The 21,378-nt window shown below is 32.5% G+C and overlaps 1 protein-coding gene across 1 annotated transcript; it reads right to left on the bottom strand.

Annotated features, from left to right (window-relative positions):
- Window positions 1-29: 29 nt before the first annotated feature.
- Window positions 30-19,095, bottom strand: LOC143249031 (serine/threonine-protein kinase Pak-like). Its single transcript, XM_076498223.1, has 11 exons — window positions 18,895-19,095; window positions 18,380-18,524; window positions 17,317-17,699; window positions 12,402-12,588; window positions 11,430-11,522; window positions 9,553-9,652; window positions 8,292-8,488; window positions 7,653-7,791; window positions 5,964-6,908; window positions 463-525; window positions 30-278 (listed from the first exon to the last, which is right to left on the bottom strand). The coding sequence occupies exons 1-8, from the start codon at window positions 18,918-18,920 to the stop codon at window positions 7,750-7,752; spliced, it is 1,173 nt and encodes a 390-aa protein (XP_076354338.1). The 5' UTR covers window positions 18,921-19,095; the 3' UTR covers window positions 30-278; window positions 463-525; window positions 5,964-6,908; window positions 7,653-7,749.
- Between the last annotated feature and the right edge of the window lie 2,283 nt (window positions 19,096-21,378).

The following is a 21,378-nucleotide window of genomic DNA, read 5'->3' as shown; positions in this document are numbered from 1 at the left end:
TAGAAATTACAAGGCCTTCTATGTGCATTTAATTTCTTTATTTCTGGCTAGAGGACGCTTATAACAGATATAATCCATTGTGTTACTCTGCGCCAAACAAAACAAAACAATTATATACATTTTATTTTAGTTTGTGAAATACAATTTTTAAAGTAGTACATTTATTATCCTTATGTTTCTTCAGGTGTTAGCAGCAAAAGATGTCATGTAAGTCCCTCCTGGGCACGGCAGGCAGTAAGTTTGGAATCCATTGTCATAGTGACCAGGAGGAAATGGGTCTGAAAGCGTTAAAAGTACATAGGTAAGCATTTATTTACCCAGTGTTAATTTTTATTGTTCTAACAAAGTCTTTAGTATCAAAAAACGTATTTGCTGAACTAAAATTCCATATTTATAAAAGTCATTCATCTATTTGTGTTTAATGTGAACAGTTTAAAGTAATTGAGTGACACATATACTTACAACACCTGCCAGCATCTCTTCGGTATCCTCGAGTACAGTTGAGGTTCTCAGCTGGAACATACACTGGGGAAAACAACAGAGAGTTAATATTTTTTAGCACGTTTTGTGTCACCGTTTGAATTTTAAGGTTTTTCACAATGAGCACGACGCACTAGTTATAATATTAATTATGACTCACTCTGTAAAATAACAACATTAATGTTACTTTTAGTGAGAAAAATAAAACGTGTCAAAACAGTTTCCTAACAGTAGACTTTTGTTTCTTTATGTTCTTCATAATTAAGTTAACTAATGAAACTAATCACACAAACTTGGAAATTTATGAAATTACACACGATCTTTTTATATATTACGTTATATCTATAGGTACATTTGATTTCTGTTGGTGTTTCCCTTGCAAAATTCTTATTTCTAACAGATAAACGTAAAACTGTTGTCACTGTTTATGTTTATATCAGTTATGAAAGTACAGGTTCTTTTGGGAATATTATGTTGGTAAAATGATCAGTATATGATTGTGTCTTACAAACAACAAAATATCAAATAATATCCATATAATGCAGAAGTTGCATGAAATGCATTCCGAGTAAATTTTTCATTTGAAGTTAATATAAAAGTTAATACTTCATTTTTTGTGAATTTATCAAGATAAACAATATTGGGATATAACACCTTTCGCTGTAAATTTTAAATATTGTTTATTCATAATACGTTATTAAAACACTTTGTAGATATGATTTGTGTCTTTACAGTTCATAAGATTTTTCTTCAGTATACAGAAGTTGAGTTCATTATATCAAAATAACTTTGGAGCCTCACCACTTCTCTATACAGGTTTTGCATAATCCATCTAGTCTCTGATCACATAGAAATCCATAGTTACTACATCAGTGACTTGAATGGTATGTCTGTGTACAAAAACATGCATATCTATTTAATTGCTCACCGGTTTATCTCGTTCCTATACTGAGATATTTTTTTTTACGTACTGTAGCTTGGAACACTTAGGCGGTTTTTATCTTTTACATTTGTGTTCGTATGGCTTGTTGCAGGTCTATTTCCAAATTGTTCTGATGAACCAAAATTATTTTTTCGATGCTCTCAAGTACAATAAATATCTTTGTTTCAAAAAATTTATATTCTCATTTGAATATCTTTTAATGATTCGAGCATATAAATATTTACATTGGAAAGATCTGTTCCATACCTTTCCTAAAAACAAACAATTTTCGGTTGCATCACACCATTTACGAAATGTTAATCTGTGTCATAAAGTAGTTCTGATAAATTCTGTTCTACCGCTATTTTATATGAGATTGAGTCACATTATTTGTCAGGTTGCTTTTTCAAAACTGTTTTGGTATGGCTTACTAATCCCTATAAACTGTAAAGTATTATTGTTATGAACATCAGTGGCAGCCTGTCATTGATAGTGTATGTTTACAATACGAGTGCCAATAAGATTACGAGTTCGTCTTCATCACTACCCTGAAATAGCTCTTTTTAGGACATCTTTAGCATCAACTGATGGAATGTGATGCATCATCCAAGAGTATATTACAGCTGTCAATATCAACATCTTCAAATAATATGTCGACCCACTTAGCACCTTGGAGTTGGGCAATATCACCCATTACTGGAGTAGTTGGACCAGTATATGGACAAACAAAGGGTCCTGGGGTTTATCTTTAGAATGTGTAACATTGATGGTAACATTTATAATAATAATATGTCAACATGTTTACCAATACTTATTCATACCATTCTTCAACATTAACACTTCCTCTCATGAAAATTAAGAGAAACTGATTTCATGTTATCTCTAAAGTAATAATTCATTGTAATAATCTATTTTATGCATTTATATTTCTGAGGAATCCACTTGAAGCTAATAAATTTTGATAATAAATGGGTAACTTAAACCTTTTTATTACAAAACTCATATATAATTCGACGTTTGTAGGTTATAAAGCGATTACGAATGAGATTTGAAATAACGGTGATATAGAGAAACCTCAATCAACAACGCGATACTCACCCAGTCAATAACCCCAAATACAATAAACAAAATACCTAAATTTTTCTAAAAATAAAGCAAATACAATACTGTCACTTATAAAATACACTATGGCAACTTCCACGTATTTTATGTCGGAGAAACAAGCCCAAAACTCAAAACAACTTTCATGTAACACAAAAAAATAGAATCTCACTTTTTAAATTGAACACTGAAACTCAAATAAATATACAACACGTAAGTTTTAAATTCCAAACAGAGAATCCAACATCATTAGACGATAAACCAAATAATTCCTTGTAATACAAGGGCAAACACACGTTAAACCAACATAAAGAAACACTTTTATATCTATATTAATAAACATCAATAAATCTTGTTCGATGTATTATAATTTGAAGATGATAATTTTAATATACAATATTTTTTAATTTATAAAATATTCTGAGAATACTAAGCGTAACGCAGCTAGTATTAGACGGTTGTTAAAAAATATCATATCAAGATAAGACAGTTCAATTATCATTAGAATTAAATTATATATAAGATAACGTATCGTTTTGTGAACGAAATCGATAAAAACACAGTTTAATTAACGTAGATGGGAATGTTTTAAAATTCTTATTTGGTGCAGTAACAACAGTTCGATCAGCAGAGATAAATCTCGAGAGAAATTATTTACTTTGTAGGTGAACAAATGAATAATATGAATTATTTAACAAAACCAACTGAATACCATGATGAGAAAAGTATTCAGATCATTGGTAAGTATCGCAAATATATCAATACATATCAGAGAAAAAGAAAATTAAAATATATAAAACAAGAGCTGAGATGTTAGTTTTCAATGACACAATTCAGGATAATTGACTGTAGTTAGCTTTTACGGTGGAAAACAGTAGATCCGAATTAGCTAAGTCAGTACAAGCACTGTTTATGACCGCAAATAGAAAGTTCAGTTCTCGCTTTCTACTCTAAGTAAGCTATCAAATCTGTTGGACAAAAGTGAAAGATTACCTCACACTTAGAGTTTAAGGTCCCAATGCAAAGTTATCAGATTTTCATTTATTACACGTGGACTGATATTAATACAGCTACAATAAGAGATATCTTGAAAATGTTTAGACAAATTATTACATAGAACTGTACTTATTGTACTTATTAATATCAGTTCACGTGTAATACATGAAAATCTGAAAACTATATGTAAGGACCACAAACTGTAAGTATGAGATAATCTTCTTTCACTTTTGTCTAATAGATTTGACAACTTACTTAGAGTAGAAAACAAGAACTTAACTTTCTAATTAACTGTAGAGAATGACAAGTTTTTCGAATGATCAAACACACATAGTTTTTTTATAACAAAACCACATCGGGCTATTTCCTGTGTCCACCGAGGGCAATCGAACTCCTGATCTCAGCGTTGTAAATCCATAGACTTACCGCTGTCCCATCGGGAGACTTTCATTAAAACAATAACTCCATGAACATAGTTATTTAATGTTAGGTGTTAACTGACTTTAAATGTTGTCAACCCAAAACTGGTTTATTGTCATTTCGATTATAAGACTACAATGATAAAGTTAAGAAACACTGGCTACCTAAAACTAGATAGAAATTCCTTTGGATATTGATAAAAAAATAAGCGTTCCCTCCGTTTGTTTCTCTATAGTTATGTACAAAGTTAGATAACAAGCTAGCTGTGCTCTGTACATACGGGGTTTTCAGTGTATAAATCCACTGAGGAGCGAACTCTTCACCTCATCAAAACTTCTAGTTTTCACAATGAAAACAAATTATTTCGTACAATAAATAAATTCATTAAACTAACATACAAACAACATGGATCAAACCTATTTTGTTTGAATACAAATTTTGTATTCAAAAAGTTGTAATTTGCACATCAGTTTACTGAAAGAATGAGTGAAAAGTATATAATTTAATATCAGAATTTTAAAATTCTAATTCAGTGTGATTACGAGTGATAGGCACTATAATAACTATGTTAATAAACCTAGCAAGAATTTCGGGGAAGTACCAGTAAATTTAAAATATGGGGGAACTGATCTCGTGTGTTTCCTCCTTGTCAATTCATCTGGGAACCATATGCTATAACACAAAATGTGTGCATATGCTTTAATTCCGCCTGAAAAGAGATGTTTCATAACAATTACCATTCTGGGCACTCTTTTGAGCTTTGCAATTATCGCCCCTGTTTTCAGGCGATTATATCCCTGAAAAAGGATATTACTTATTTTCCCTGTGAAGCCGTTAAGAGAGGGTCCTTATTTAGGATGTCAAATGTTTTGAGAGGCATAATGCTAAAAGTCAGATTTCTTTGTTTTAAATTTCGCGCAAGGCTATACTCGGGCTATCTGCGCTAGCCATCCCTAATTTAGCAGTGTACGACTAGAGGGAAGGCAGCTAGTCATCACCACCCACCGCCAACTCTTGGGCAACTCTTTTACCAACGAATAGTGGGATTGACCGTCACTTTGTAACCCCATTATGGCTAAAAGAACAAGAATGTTTGATGTGACTGGGATTCGAATCCGCGATCCCTTGATTAAGGGGGAGTTGGGGGAGGAGGTGACATCTAGAGATAAATGTAATTTTTATCACAAACATTTGAATTCATTTAATTCGTATGCTAAAAATTATTTTAATAATTGTCAAATGAGGCTTGTTTCAATAAATAAATGTATGTTTCACATGTTATTGAATATTCTTCTTATGAATGATATTTCCTGAAAAAAAGAACGGTAGAAACGAAATTTTAAGCAGATTGTTATTTATTTTTTCTGGAGTTCATGGTCGTTAAAAGTATACAATATACTGTACTCCAGTAAATTAAAACTTTAACAAAACTTTTAAAAGACACTTTTATGTCGTTGTCAACCATAACACAAGAATATTTTTATTTTGAAACGTTTTTGTATTTATTCAGATATAAGATGGCCATAACTTGCAAATACAACAACACTCTGCTGTATTTTACATTCTGTATTGTGAGAACGTATAATTCAGATCGCTAGATAAGATAAATGTATTTTTAAACAACAAACAGGAAGGTCGGAGAACAAACGGTGATAATAAAAATAACAGAAGTGACAATAAGACCAACAAAAAAATAAGAGAAGATAAAACCTTAAAGGTAACTGATAACGAACATCTAAACAAAAACCAGTGAAACCTCTGTTTCAAAAAAATTATGGATACCAAAGAATAAAATTATAGCAAAATAATTTGTCTAAATAATAGAAACAGGTAAATTGCCTGAACTTGGTATAAAGTTCATATCTTTACTCTCTGTAAGAGAAGTGTATAATATTAAACTACATAAATAACATTACTTGTTAATGATACTGACTAGAAGTTCTAAAGCTATTTGAGAGTTGAGCACTTGCAGCAATATAGTTTCTAAATCTAACTGAGATAAAGTTGTTCATAGTGTTCATGGTAAGTATCTGATAAAACTTACATTTACATACATCCCGTAAAGAGGGTCCAGGGTTTGTAAATCGTCTTTCTAAACAAGCCGAACATTTGCAGGATCCAAAATAACCACTGTGACGGTCCTTGGGACAGGGTACACGTTCTTCTTGTTGTTTACTTCTGAACTCTCCAGGAGGGCATGAAACTTAAAGAAATGAATAATTTATAACTTATATATTTAACCAAATCCTACACATCAAAAAGTTGATAAAACAAGAAAATTATAGATAAATATGTTATAGTATTTATAAGTTTTCTGTAAGAGGTGCTTTGTTAATATATTTCCCAAAAGAATCATCAGATATATGGAATGAATAGAAAACAAATAGTAGAGAGCAACTTGAAATAATGTGCATATATGTATGAAAAATATATTTTTTATGTATTCTAAATTGATTTATTATTGTTAACTTATAAATATTACATAAAACACACAAATCTTCGGATATTAAAGGACACTCTTGGGTTTCCACAATAAGGCACTCTTTGGTAAGTTCCTTAACAATGAAAGCATATTCCAAGATTTTTCATGCAAAAGGTTTATCTATGTTTCAAATTCATTGTGTTTTAAACTATGAAACATTTAATATGGTTTAAATTTACTAATTAATAAAATAATTTCCATAATTTAGTTTGTTTGTTTGGAATTAAGCACAAAGCTACACATTCGGTAGAGAAAATGAATATTATTTTCAAAATCTATGAAACTGAATTATAGGAAATCATGCCACTCAACTTGCTACTGTTCTTGGAGAAATCTAACAAACACAATCTGTTAGTTTTCTTGTCCTAGAATGATGCCAGTCTTCATAGCCACCATATTTCAACATGTATATTGGGATATCTGGTTTTTGAGCTCTTAATATATACATAGTTATTACTGTTGTTGCCTGTGCTGTCTTCACTGATCAGCAACTTCCATGAATGGATGCTGTGTGGAAAAATAAGAAAAACATTTGTTTAACAAAAGTGCATATTCTACATCACATACAGTTTGGTTAATTAGTCTTTTTATACAGTACTGTGTGAAAGTGTTAGGACAAAAGAATATTTTGTCATTCTTTCTATTGTATGGGAGTAATTCTTCCATGTTATTACTGACTGTAGTGATAGTGGTGATTCACTGATCACTTTTAACAATTAAATGAGCCAGGATAGTGTTACTTATTATTTTTAGAATTCCCTACACTTGTACCTTGAACATGTCATAAGGGTTCTGTTTGAATGAATATAGTGATAAAATTCAGGGCTTGAAATAAGTGTCATGGTACTGCATGCAATGTATTAACTGTGTACAAAGAAGCTAGCATTTTGTACCAGTATATACTAGAAGGAATAAATTAAATAGCAAACCACAAATAAATCTTGATAAAACAGTAATAACACATATACAATGTTATCTTGTCATTCCACAGACCAAAATGTCCAAGAATTGTCAGTAGAGCAGATAGTTTGCATAAGAGCTTTATGTGATACTAGTTGATCTCTCCATCAAATTTATCTCTATGAGATGGTGCCATAGTAAGCTGAAGTTTTCACAACATAAGATGAACAGCCAGTAATAACAATGAATTCCTACATTTAATGAAACTGCTTTTTTGGTGTGTGTTATGAGGATAATAGGTTCAACTCAAACAAACATAGCCTCGTAAAATAACAGTAATTTATACCACACCTCTAAGAGTTCAGATGCAGTGTATCGTTTATTGATGTCCACTTCTAGACACCTGTCCAGGAAGTCTTGAAACACTGGAGACAGGTTGTCTTTATTTTCAATGTTCGGTCTTCCATTTTTTTGATATTAAATCAAATACCTGGAAAAGAGTGTGACTTGATGACTAAATCAATAACCTAACTTAACAGTATGTACAAATTTTTGGATAATCCTTCCTAATAATGTCTAAATATCACTAAAGGTATACCTTTATAGTAGTTAAATACTGTGGGTGAATTATCTAGTGTTTTAGTGTTTATTTTTAGGGGGGTAACAAAATGGTAGTCATACTACTGCAGAAAATATAGTTTAAGAAGTTGAAAGATAATAATATAACATGTACATTCCACAACATTCAATAATTAACTGTTTGTTACTGTATACAGTCTTGTCAAATGTTCATTGTTGCTGTCATCACTATCTTCAATACATCTTCATGTTTGAATAATATGAACAGTGTTATTTTTGTTTTGTTTTTCTTATAGCTATTCTCCGTAGTTGGTGAAAGACATTCTTGACAAAGCATACAATTGGGTTTTAAAGTACAAATATGTAGCTTTTAAGAATTTGGGTAGTGGTTGTAAATGTACCAATATTTACCATGTCACCACTTTCTTGATGATAAGGAGGTAGACCATTGACCATTTCAATGGCTGTTATGCCAAGGGACCAAATGTCAACCTCAGGTCCATACTCTATCTGTTTTACTAATTCTGGAGCCATCCAGTGACGAGTTCCAACCAATGATGTTCGCTTCTTTTGTTCTGGGGAGAGCTGAGCACTTGTTCCAAAATCAGCTATGTGATGGAAAGAAACAAACGTTAAGTTACCATTTGAGAGAAAAAGAAAACATAAATAACTGGTAGTCAGCCTTACAAAACTAGCTTAACTCTAATTTAGGTTTCTTCTGCTCTTATCGTAAATTTTGACTGTAAAATAGAAATATTTAATCATCCAAATGCACAAATAAAACTTGTCAGCATGCGAAAAGTAGATATAAATCCCTTAAATAATGTCAAATCCAACTAAATATACAATTTAGTTAATTTTATAATTACCAAATACCTAAATCCAACACTTAAAATACAGTCTGAAAATGAAATTATTTCCATTTTTGCAATCGATTTGCCACAGATTTCCTTTTCTTTATTCATATGGATCATATATTTATAAACGTTTAGGTATCAAATCAGAAAATAATTTATGATAATTTCTTGCAACAATGTGGGCTAGTAGTTCATTTGACATAGATTGTATTGTTGCTAGTAAGTACACATAAAATCTTCCTTTTATGTCAAGTTACAATCCTATTGATTAACAGCACAATAAGTAGCTGTGTTACACAGTTGGATTTATTTCATTATATGTTTTAAGTTTACAGAAAAAATTGAATTAAGATTTAAAAGTATTCAGTGCTTTATACAGCTAGAAAAGTCAAGTTTTAGTTGGGAGTTATTTCTTAATAATATTTTTCAAATTTGATATTGAAGCAAAAACAAAAAAATAAAAACCAGAGTGTAAATTCAAACTATGAAATATAACAGCAACTATTTAAAATAATAAAATAAAAACATGGATATATTCTCTTAGAAATCATTCAGAAGATGTATCAAGTTATAAAATGTACATATTTTGTACTGAACGTGAGAATTGGAAACATTTGTACTTACAGGTATGCAATTTATGTTGATTAATAAGTTACTTTTATATAATCAAGCAACCCACTGATATCACGTGATGTTTCAGCATTATAATATATATACATTGTCAAGTAATCTATGTTAACGTGAAACTGTTACAAACAAGCTAAAATACTTAAAATGCTTGTGTTCACTAAGGCATTATATGTTTAAACACTTACCTAGTTTTATGGTCCAGTCCTTTCCCAGTAAAATGTTGTGGCTTTTGATATCTCTGTGGACTATATTGTGTTGATGAAGGAACTGTATTGCCTGGAGTATCTAAATGAAATATGAATTTATTTCAAAGTTAAATATTTTAAGAGAGAAGTGTAATTTTAATTCAGTATGCTTATTGTATTCAATATTTTATATATGTATGTATATACTGTGATAGCTGGAGACAACAACACAAAAATATCAAAGTTTCTGCACATTAATAACTTCCAGAAGTACTTTCATCATGTTATTAGGTTGATATATTAGTTGTTTTAACATCTGTTGCCAACAGGTAAAGATTCTTACTAACACTAACATCCAACATCAAGCTGGCCATGAGTGAAGTGTTGGCTCTGTAGGTTGACACCCAAACCTTGAGTGACTACCCCTCGGTAATTTTAAAATTAAATCATTTCTGAATTAAGGTATTTGCTGTTATGTCACCAATGTTTTTAATGAAAAATGAAGTTTTTAATATTTTCCATTTTTGTTATTTATATATTTTATTTTATATTTACAGTACAATATTAAGCGATACTTTTGTTGCTAAGCAACATGACAAAAGTAAGTACGATTACCAAAACACATTGGCTTCTCTATATATTAGATGTTTAACAAACGAATGTACCCAGCAACTGTCATGTTTTAAGGTTGATATGTTCCGTGTGACGGAGGTGGACTGGCTATTGTGCCAAGGCACATGGGCTTCCTTGTATGAAATTTATAGGTTACATATGACTCTGATTACTGGTGGGATGGTATGAGCCCCATCTCATAATGGCATGCCCCCCCACACACACACACAAAGGGTCTCAGACCACCTCTGCTACATGAGTATGTGATTGTAGATATTCTGAGCCTATTTCACTATAAAACTACAACCTATATAGTTTTCTTGCTCAGCAACATGACATAAAACTCATTATTGGAAAACATCTTTACCAAAATATATTGACCATTTTATACACGTGAAGTTGTTATACAAGGTACCACTTCTTTTCTACATGGTTTTTTGCTACCTTTCCTTTCCACATTAAGAAGATGCATACACAGGTGTATAAGTACTAACACAGAGATGCACACCATCAAGATCCACTTAGTAAGGGTGCAAAATTTCACATTTCAAGGTTCTTTCCTTTTGGAGCTATGGTGCCCACACATACACAAAGATACACACCATTTTATTATTATAGATAAACAATGTTTAGCATAATATTGCTTGCACGACATACATAGTAGATTTTTCATGTTTCCATGTAATCTTGAAAGACTAGACTGTTGCCTGCAGTAGTTTTTAAATGTGTACTCTTGATAACTTTAATTAGTTTTGTGATTTTGGACAAAATCAATTCTATAATTGTAAATTTGTAACCCATTTTCATACCGAACCACTTTGTAAGTTTACACAGTATCTATTTTTTTTTAACTATCACTTCTTTCTTAATGTTACTCTATTTTGAAATTAACAGCTGGTGTGATAGAAGATTAAAAAGGTGCTATGCATTTAATACCACAGATATAAGTTTCTTGTGATATTTAGTGCAGTTGAAATTTCCCAATAGTAAATTTAATAATATTTTTGTACACTTGTTGAAGATGTGCTCTATATAATACACTGGAAATGAAACTTTCTGTAACTCTAGAAAGAACTATAGAGAGTTTACACTAGATGGAGCTTCATAATTACTCTCTGAAATGTTATTTAAAATTTGTCATCTCTCAAGTATCCAGAGTTTTGGCAAGGAAGTACGATGACTGTTGAACAAACGTTAAAATAAATTACAATCATCAGATCTATAAAACCTCTTAATAGTTACTAACAACAATCAATATAACTTACTTCTTTACATACTGCTGCTGTTTCATTTTCATAAAGATGGGTTTTGGAAAGAACACTAGCCATACTGCCAACTCCTAAATATTCCATTATTATCTAAACAAATAAAGTTTAAAATTTCACTTACATTTGTTAATAAAATTATACCTAACAATGAGACAAAATAATATATTTTTCCTATTTTAAGATTCTGTCAGTAATCATACATCTAATAAAAACAGAAAAGTTCTTCAAACAATCGTTCATGAAGTAGGAACTGAAGTAACATCAGTTGTTTAACATTTTTTAAGTGTGAGATTTTTATTGTCTAGAAAGATTTGTGGTTCATAAAAAAAATCATAAACTCAATTTCAAGTGTTAAGGAAGCGTGAATTAACAAAGACCACTTTTCTACATTTTTGTTACTTCTTCAATTCTAACTTTTATTTTTCTACCTCAAAAGATGTTTTACATTTTATGAAATATGCTCTTTCATATATTGGTAACTAAAGCTGTAATCTGATTCCTAACATTTATAAAATATTAAATTGGATTGTATTTTGTGTGGCAAACTGAAAATTTAATATTTATTGTATTACACACCAAACAATGTTTACAGTTTTGTAAATAATGCTGCATTTGAGGGTATTGTATAATATGCTAATTTAACAAGTTAACCTTTCCTGAATAAAATAATTTCAATAACCACGTGTAAAACTTTGTATGTGAAACATACAAGGAAGATGAATAAAGCAAAGTACAAACTAAAGACTGCTGGTTATTGTGTCAGAAGCAAATGTGGCTGCAACCTCCCACACTAAAACTATCAAGTATTATTTATAACTATAATTTAAACAAAGCAGACCTCTGAGAGTGATATGTAAAAATATTCTTAAACTTGTAGGGTTGCTTGAATTTGACCAATTAATTAAATAAAAACAGTACGTTAGCCTACACTCTATAACAGGTAAGTAAGATTAACACTAAAACACTTACCCATAGTTCATCACCATCAAGAAAGCTATCCAAATAGTTGACTATGTTTGGATGTTTATATTTCTTCATTATTAAAAGTTCGGTGATGATAAAGTCTTTTCTAAGTTGCTTCGTTACATTGATCTTTTTAACAGCAACTTCCAACCCAGTCTCAGTTGCTACAGCAGTATAGACAGTTCCTGATCCACTAAAACAATAAGAGAAAGTACACTACATTACAAAATTTTTACTTTTTCTTGTTCCTGGGTAGAAAGTTTTATATCCCAATTGCTTATGCCTAATGTAAATGAAAAAGACCTATTTTTCTCTTCAAACTTTACTTTTGTGACCTGGGTAATGAAATATTCAAATTTACCCATTTTCCAGAACATTCCATGTAGATTCAGTGCTAAGAAGCTAATAAAGAATTTTCTCGAACTTTCTAGAATGTGGTATGTCTTCCAAGAATTTACAAAAACCTTTTGGAATTTTCTAGAACTTTCCATGGAAATATACATACAGTTGCTCACCACTAACCACTTCAGTTTAGTTCTAGCTGCCTAAGCGAACACATAGACCTATCTGATTTTATCTAAGCTAGCATCAAGAAGCTGCAAGCACTCTCCAGACGCATTCTGCTATGCATGTGGCCAGTTTATCAAGAGTATCCAGTGTGAGAGAAAAAAGGATCCGTCAAAATCACCCAAAGATCATTTCTGGAGACAAGAGTCAGATTCAAAATGTTGATGTGAGAGACAGTACCACGTCTGAACCAGGTATACTCTCCAACCATCCAAGAAAGGTGTGATAGATACGAGTAGTAAATCAAAGGAGATAATCCAAGTGGGTGTAGAGTGGCTAGAGTGTGACAAACAGCACCAAGCAAGCGAATTATATCCGAAACCTATACTTCTGGGAGCCGACATACATACTGTGGGAGGATAATGATCATACTTTCTTCAAGTTTAAGTGACATAGAGGATCTCAAACCACCCCCGACTTCAGAACAGAGCATATTTTAAGAATGCAAAATGATATATCAATCTGGGAACCCAATATCCAGTCTTCATAAAATGTCTACCACAGAGAAATTAACTCTCTCTCAAGAGTGAAACTGACCAGAACCAACCCAGGTGCAGCAACATCCTCGGAATAAGATACATCAATGACAGCAGAAGATAAGGAACTGTAACATTCCTCAGCACCTCTACTATGACCCACGACACAGATGGAGTATTTATTGAGCGTGAAAGATCGGCATCTGTAATACACGTATGAGGACTTATGTTGGTTGGTTTTACTCTAAATTCAAAACTCAACCATTGGCAACTGACATCGAGGTCTGGGTAGGATGAGAGATCCAAATTTATGGGTTCAACTGAAATTTGACGTCTTACTTCTTTGGTTTTTGTATGCTTTAATGTAGAGGTTATTATGCCTTCTACACCAGCAGAACACCACCACCCTACTCTGCAGTGAATGATATTTCTATGTAGAATTTTAAGGCATTAAATCATTAAAAAGTATGCCCCTAGAATCCACCACCCCACCAGCTTGGAAATGGAAGGTAGTAAGGACTACCAATCTCCACTAGAAGAAAAGGGAGGCGCATAAAACACAGTGGAGAGTCTAAAGGAATAATAATACCTAAAACAGTGCAATGGATGACCACAAAAACCCAAATTTTAAAAGCAGACCATGATGACTTACTCAATACAAGACATGGTAGGGATGGACAGCTATCCTATTGTTCTTTAGCCATGTAGGCCATAAGTGGTATGGTCAGAGACGAGCGTATTTGTAAAGAAATTCCATCGTGAGGAAAACCTTCAAGTGATCTTTCCAACAGTATGGTGGCCCAGCATGGCAGGTGGTTGAGGCACTCGGTGGTCGCAAGTTCGAATCCTCGTCACACCAAAATGTTCACTCTGTCAGCTGTGGGGGCATTATAATGTGACAATTAATCCCACTATTCATTGGTAAAAGAGTAGCCCAAGAGTTGGCGGTGGGTGGTGATGACTAACTGCCTTCCCTCTATCTAGTCTTACACTGCTAAATTAGGAACGGCTCGCGCAGATAGCCCCGTATAGCTTTGCGCGAAATTCAAAACAACCAAACCAATCCAGCAGTATGCACTGCATCGCCATGGAACATAATAAGCAAGTCAATATGGCTGAACAGTGTGGATTTCAAACGTTAAAGAAACTCTCGTCGGGTACAATTCACTATAAAATGAGACCTAAACAATAAGAATAAGCATGAAAAAGGAAATAAGGTTCCTGAAAAAATTAAATAAGAATTAAAAAATAACAAGTCAAAGTCACATGGAAATTTGAAGAATGACTGCATGTGGAATACGATAGTCCAAAGAGGAAGAAATTTGATATCATGCAAATAGTGGGAGATTAATGTATTAGTAATCGTCTAAATGCCCGACTGAAGAAGTTCCTCTTGGGAATAACAAAGATGAGACGACAGAGAAAAAGTAAGGTGTCAAATTTGATAAAAAGAGATCTGGAACAAACTATGAGAGGACAACGAAAGAAACGAATAAGCAAGCAAACTATATCCAAAACCCTATATCAGTTGCAAAAAAAGGCAGATAGACGGTAAAATGTAGAAAAAGAAATATCACAAACAGAGTGTGGTTGCAAAGGGATAGAGAGGCAGGAAGGAAAATCACAGATGGAAACCATGTGGCAATGTAACATTGAAGAGCACGCACAGGAAAAAAAGTCTTTCTGATTTACACATGGGATAAGAGTAAAAAACGGAAGGAAGGTGAATCAGAGAAAAGTAGAATATACTCTCCCTAGTCTTTTAGGTTTTGGAAAATAATGAGCAATTCAACTAAAAAGAAGATATGTAAGATGACAAAGAATAAATGAAATATCATTGGCAAATAAATCAGACTACCAACGTCAAGATTAAGGGTATAATGAAAGAAATATTAAGAAAAAGTTGGAACAAAGAACACGTAGAAAGTGGTTTGAATGGGGCTGATTGAGGCATTGGAGAACCACATTAAAATATCAGTTAAGAAAACCACAGAGGACGACAAATCTGAAATAAACTTATCAATATGGAGTGAGAGGTAAATACCCTATGATACTGAAAGAAAATGAAAAATGTGGGACAAACCCAACCGATAACAGAAAACCAAAGGCCATAGAGTATTCCAAATAAAAAATCCAAGTAATAATCTTAGAAATACAATGAACAATGGTCCAATCGGCTGAAAACTCCTGGCCCGGAGACCAATGTCACAAAACATTCCATTTAGTTAACTAACATTCCATGGAGGAGGGGCAAATGTAACATTCCAGAAATAAAACTGCATATTCTAACAAGCTTAAAAATTCTTACAAAGGACCAGGTAAAAACGAAGGATGAAGATGAAGGACAAGAAGAGCAAGATGAGGCACTGATGATTGAGTTACAAAAGAAGGAAGATAGACGGAGAAAGAGGAAGCTGGATAAGTCAAGGAAATCACGGCTGAAATGAGAAGAGCCTGAGATTGAGTGGTATGGATGAAAAATTATCCAATGAAAAACTTGCATGTGATGATAAATATGATAAATAGGTATTTGTTGGTCCAGTTATAACTGAAGCACAAATAGTCATGGCGAGAGGATAAGAGACTGGAGGTGAAAATAGAAGTAGTTGGTGGTTGAGGGATGTGGTAAGGACATCAGTATAAGGAGTATCTCACTGCAGTTGAAGCCACCAGAAAACAAGAGGACCAAGAGACCACTTCATTGGATAGTTTTTGTCTGGACAAGAAAGATGATCTGCGGCTAGATTGAAACTCCGAGAACGTGACTCACAGTGATATGGATATCTTGCGTGTTGGCCAAGAAACTAAAGTCCAACAAAATAAAACATATTGAGAAAGGGTCCCACTTTGATGATTCGGATACGCAACCACTGCAAAACTGTTGATTGACTTATGACAAACGATGTCTGATCAGATGGAGTAAATTATCCTAAATCCAGAAGCTTCAAAGTGTTGATATGATAAGACTTCTCAGCTATAAACCAACACCTCGAAGCCTCCCTGTTGATCGACCATTTCCTTCTATTCATGAATGTAACAAGTAAATTCGAATGAAGACGATAAACTGGAATAAACTTGACTATGTGTGGATTTTGTCCATTTACAAAAACAGTTCGTTGTTTATCGTAGAAGGAAGAACAATAGATGACTGCAAAGGTTCCTGTGCAAGATTACTAATTGTGAAAAGCTCAAATATCAACTCAATAACAAGGGATTAGAGCAGTCGGGGCAGGCCACAACTGCAAAATAGATGGAGAGACCAGTAAGAATGCAGTGAACTGAAGCGTCCATTGAATGAAGTCGGTGAGTAGAACATTAGGCCTTACTAAGATGGGCATTGAAAACACCCAAATGGGGCAGATATTAGGAATGTTGAAGGAAGACGTCTCTGGTATGATTAATCAGCCCACTCGACTTATCATCTGGAGAACGTTAAGAATATCAAAGGCAAACTCCTGTTGAAAATGAGCTATCAGTAACCAGTCATCCATATAATAATGAAAACGTATCCTGAGAACAGAGGAATGTCGAGAGAATCCTAAACCTATTCAATAAAAAACACAAGTGGCCAAATCAAGGATTAGTATGCAAAGCTGATAACTCACCCCAAAGATATGGTCACAACTGCGGAGCTATAAGGGAAAGATTTTTAAATGCTACTGAACGTATAACAAAAATTAAACAAAAAGGAACATATTTTCTTATAAAAACAGAAAACTGACTGATGAAGTGATATAATTAATGTAAAATAATACATTCTAATTAATTAGTTCTACGTTCCAAAAATGAAGTTTTTGTCTATAATATTTTAGTACTGAGTACAAATTTACCTCTAAGCCACTATACCATTCTTTTGAACACAAGACTTTCAAACTCACCCTTGGCCAATTTGTTTCATCTTTGTATATTTCTCATTTGGATCTCCCTCAGAAACAATACTTCTCAACACTGTCATAATTTCCTCGTCTGTCATTCTTTTTTCATTTACCTTGGTTGACATCTTATTGCTGTCTTTATTTGCCTCTTTCAAAGAAACAGCAGTTCTAAACTTCTCCATGGTTTCTTTATCTGTCACTTCCTTGTCATTGCTGTCTTTATATGGCTCCTTCAAAGAAACAGCAGTTCTAAACTTCTCCATGGTTTCTTTATCTGTCACTTCCTTGTTATTAGATTTGGTGGACACAGTCTTCTTAATTATGATGACATCTTTCCCAAGTGGTGAGTAGTTCTTGATTTCCTCTTTTTCAACAGATATTACGTACTGGTAAAGATACGTAGTTATTAATTTTGCAACTCTGACGTAATCAAATGCGTATTTAGGTAGAGGTTAGAGAAGGCTCAGCCCCAAAGCCCATGATCTTAATGGGAGCCCACTGATAATTTTATTAGATGTAAAATTACATGGGTGTAGGTAGGGACTTACGGGCCACCCTGTAGTTTTGTACTTAAGCTCAAACAAATTGATTTGGAGTTGTAAAGTTGTTTACTACTCGTAATAATGTCTTTTATACACCAATACGCATAACAGAAAGTAAATAATATAAAGTATTATAAAACAACTACTAAAATATCACACGAACATGCTTTTGTCAACAAAGATTAATTATTATCTCTCGACTTTTGTATAGAATGTTATTAATTACACCATTAAAGTTACCTACAAAGTTGAATATCGTATTCAGACAAAGAATCAACCTCTCGTGTTTTTATTCTAGCACCTCTTGTTTTATTACGTTGGTGCAATATAAATCATTTTATGACAATAAAAAATAAGAAAGCCCAGACAAGTAATATTGACATTTATGTTTAATCATCAATAAATAATGCAATAGATAATCGTCTGATTTCGTACAAATGAAAGTTTTTGCTATCGTTTTGTTTAATCGCCTAAGGGATTCTCAGTAAACATAATACATTAGAGTGTTTGAGTTAAAATCTCACCTTTAATACCCGAAGGATTAGATGGCATAAGCCAAGACCTACGAATGCAATAAACACCGCAAAGTAGATTATAAGGTTCCTTAGGTTGTGTAAATATGAACCTTCCACTGAGCAACCTTGGTTACATCTCCTAAAATCAGGATAACTGATAATAGAAAGTAAATTTAGAATGTTAAGTAGTTCTACTGTAATTTATGTAACATTAGTCTTAAATACATATCGATAATATAGATACAAATCTTTGCAAAATCCGTACGACCAACAACTGCAATTACATTTCTGTAAATATACGGTAACTATGAAAATTAACACAAAAGACTTGCTTCATTAATTATTCATTCCACAACATGTTTAAAGAGACAACTTATTGATGACGCATTCAGTCCAATAAAAAGACACGATATCATCTTTGTTTTAGACCGATATGTTTCGCAAATTTTGTTAACACGAAATAATCAAGTAAATTTTTACTTATAAAACGATAAAATCTGGTGTCATCGAATCTCATGACTTACCCATAACCAAGATATTTGGTGTTCATGATTGAGATAAGAAAGCTTTTCAATTTCCACCCATGGTTATTTCTTTCGTGGGTTATTTTCTGTATGTATGTTAAGAACAGAACTTGGAAGACAAGTGAAGCAATAATTAGTGATGTAATGACGAAGAGTGAAAATCGCAAAAGCTTGATGGCTTTCGACAAATTTGATCTTATTAGTCTTAAATACATCGTAGTTAACATTATTGACATACCACATACGAAAAGTAGGAATACTTTTCGAGTGGTAGCAATTTTCCACCCACGGAGAGTAAATCAAAATTATACGACTAACGTAAATATCATAAGCAAGCAAATCCATTTTATCAGAACGTTTTTTTGAATCTCTTTGACCGTTTTACGCAGTTCGAACTGGTTTCATAGCAACGAGACGAGTCAATTGTTGTTATGAGGGGTGGATATTGCTGCAATTTTCTATTTTAATGGCAAGAACAACCATATGTGCTACTATACCAAACTTATTTAGTTGAAGACAGCAAAGAAAGTTTTAAAACTTGAATAAAAAAACTCGTGTAAAAATATTCATTAAATAAATGTTCTAAAGAAAATAGTGACTAACATCTTATTTCGTATGAGCTTTTTCTGAAAGGTTGTATTTAATATTTTCAACAAAATATAATTTCAAATTAAGCAAGCATCGAAAGCAATGCCTTTTACATACATGTAAAAAATAATTCTAGTACGGTAATTTGGGAGGGATATTTGGAAATTAGTTGATGTATTATAAACGTAGGAAAAGCTTTATTACTCCATGACGATTGGTAGTTCCTAGAAACTGTCCTATACTTTTTGTTAATACAACAATATCAGATTTAATCAGAGTATGATTAAAAGTAACAAAGCTTTATAACATTATAATTTATACACTGCTATTTCAATTTCTAGTACATAACCCTCCAGTATGTCAATGGCCTCATATTGTTAATCACCGTCTTTCAATCCTTGTGGTCGGCAGAACACATATAGCTCACTGTGTGCTTTTATGCCTAATTTTAAATAAAGAGTTATAGTATGTATTTTTGTTGTTATGCTAAGTCATAGCGATTTTGACTAGCAGGCGTCAATATCGCACGAGATATTTGGATGAAATATTTACGCTAAAATGTATGTTGTTATTGATTTGTTTAATGTTGGGTTAAAGTCGTTAACGTTTAAAGTGTTTTCACGCATCTTACCGAGAGGCTTAAAGGGAAAAATACGATATGAAGATAGCGTTGATTTGCTATCAGCGGCTTTGTAATTTGTGTTTGATATAAGTACTTTTATATTTTTATACTGATACTGATGTGAGTATAAATATAATAACTAACATTTATTAATTTATTCTGAAGTGTACAAATGTAATACATTTGCAATTTATTCTTCATTTCTTTACATTTACACAGTCCTTGCTAACTGGCAATAATGCGTAGATAGCCCCTCTCTCTCTAGTTGTTTGGGTATATAAATTTGTATACCCAGGAAGGTCAGGTACACAAGACCTCTTCCTCCTTCCTTTACATTGTTTTAGTGGACTTATTAATATATTTAAAGTAAATACAGAGGGACAGAATGATAGTCATAAGTCAGGCCCTTTACAGGGCAATGTCCACGTATGTTGTTTTTTCAGTTTTGTATTTTATAAGTCTAGAACATAGGTGGCCTGTTTTATTTTAGCACTAGCTTTTTTCTTAAGTTTTATTTTTTAATTACTTCATATATTTTTCTTTTCATTTTATTTTTTCTTTCTCTCTTTTTATTTATTATTATTTTTCAACTTAATTTTAGCTTAATGATCTAATGTATAAGTTTATCGGGGAGAGGTGTTTAAGACTCTCTTCATCATATATGCAATACCTGTCTAGTTCGCATAACAGCTCTTTTTTTTTTTCGAATTTTTATCGAAATATTTTATTGTACTATCCAGAAGTCCATGTGGTATTGTTTATGTATAAAAGTATTTGTGCATGAACTCTGAGGAAGTGGTTTTGGGTACTCTATATGCTTTTGTTATTAATGTATTCTGTAATGTTTGTAGTTTGGTTTGCAGTTGTTTTTTACTTACGTTTATCCATGCATGAGCTGCAAAATCTAGTTCTGGTCTTATACATGTTTTGTATACTTTAATGATGTTTTCAGGTGCTGTTCCATAATTTTTACCAGTTAGACTTCTAGCATAGTTTATTCTTCGCCAAATTTAGTTTTTATGTTATTTACATGTTTTATCCAGGTAAGTTTAGAATCATGTGTTAGTCCTAACATTTTGCAGATGTAGCAGTCTGGAGAAGCTCTCCGTTCATGTAAATCTGGGTATGTACTTTCTGATGTTTCGTTGATTTTGAAAATATCACTAACTGTGTCTTTGCTGTGTTTGTTTTAATTCCGTATTTTTGGCAGTATTCACTAAATTTGTTTAGTTGAGGTTGAATGTTAGTGACTGCAATTTCTGATGTAGGCAGAT

This window comes from Tachypleus tridentatus, chromosome 4, assembly GCF_004210375.1.
Source record: "Tachypleus tridentatus isolate NWPU-2018 chromosome 4, ASM421037v1, whole genome shotgun sequence".
Classification (NCBI taxonomy): Eukaryota; Metazoa; Arthropoda; class Merostomata; order Xiphosura; family Limulidae; genus Tachypleus; species Tachypleus tridentatus.
The sequence above is the reverse complement of the archived record's forward strand: the minus strand, read 5'-3'. Positions and strand labels throughout refer to the sequence as shown.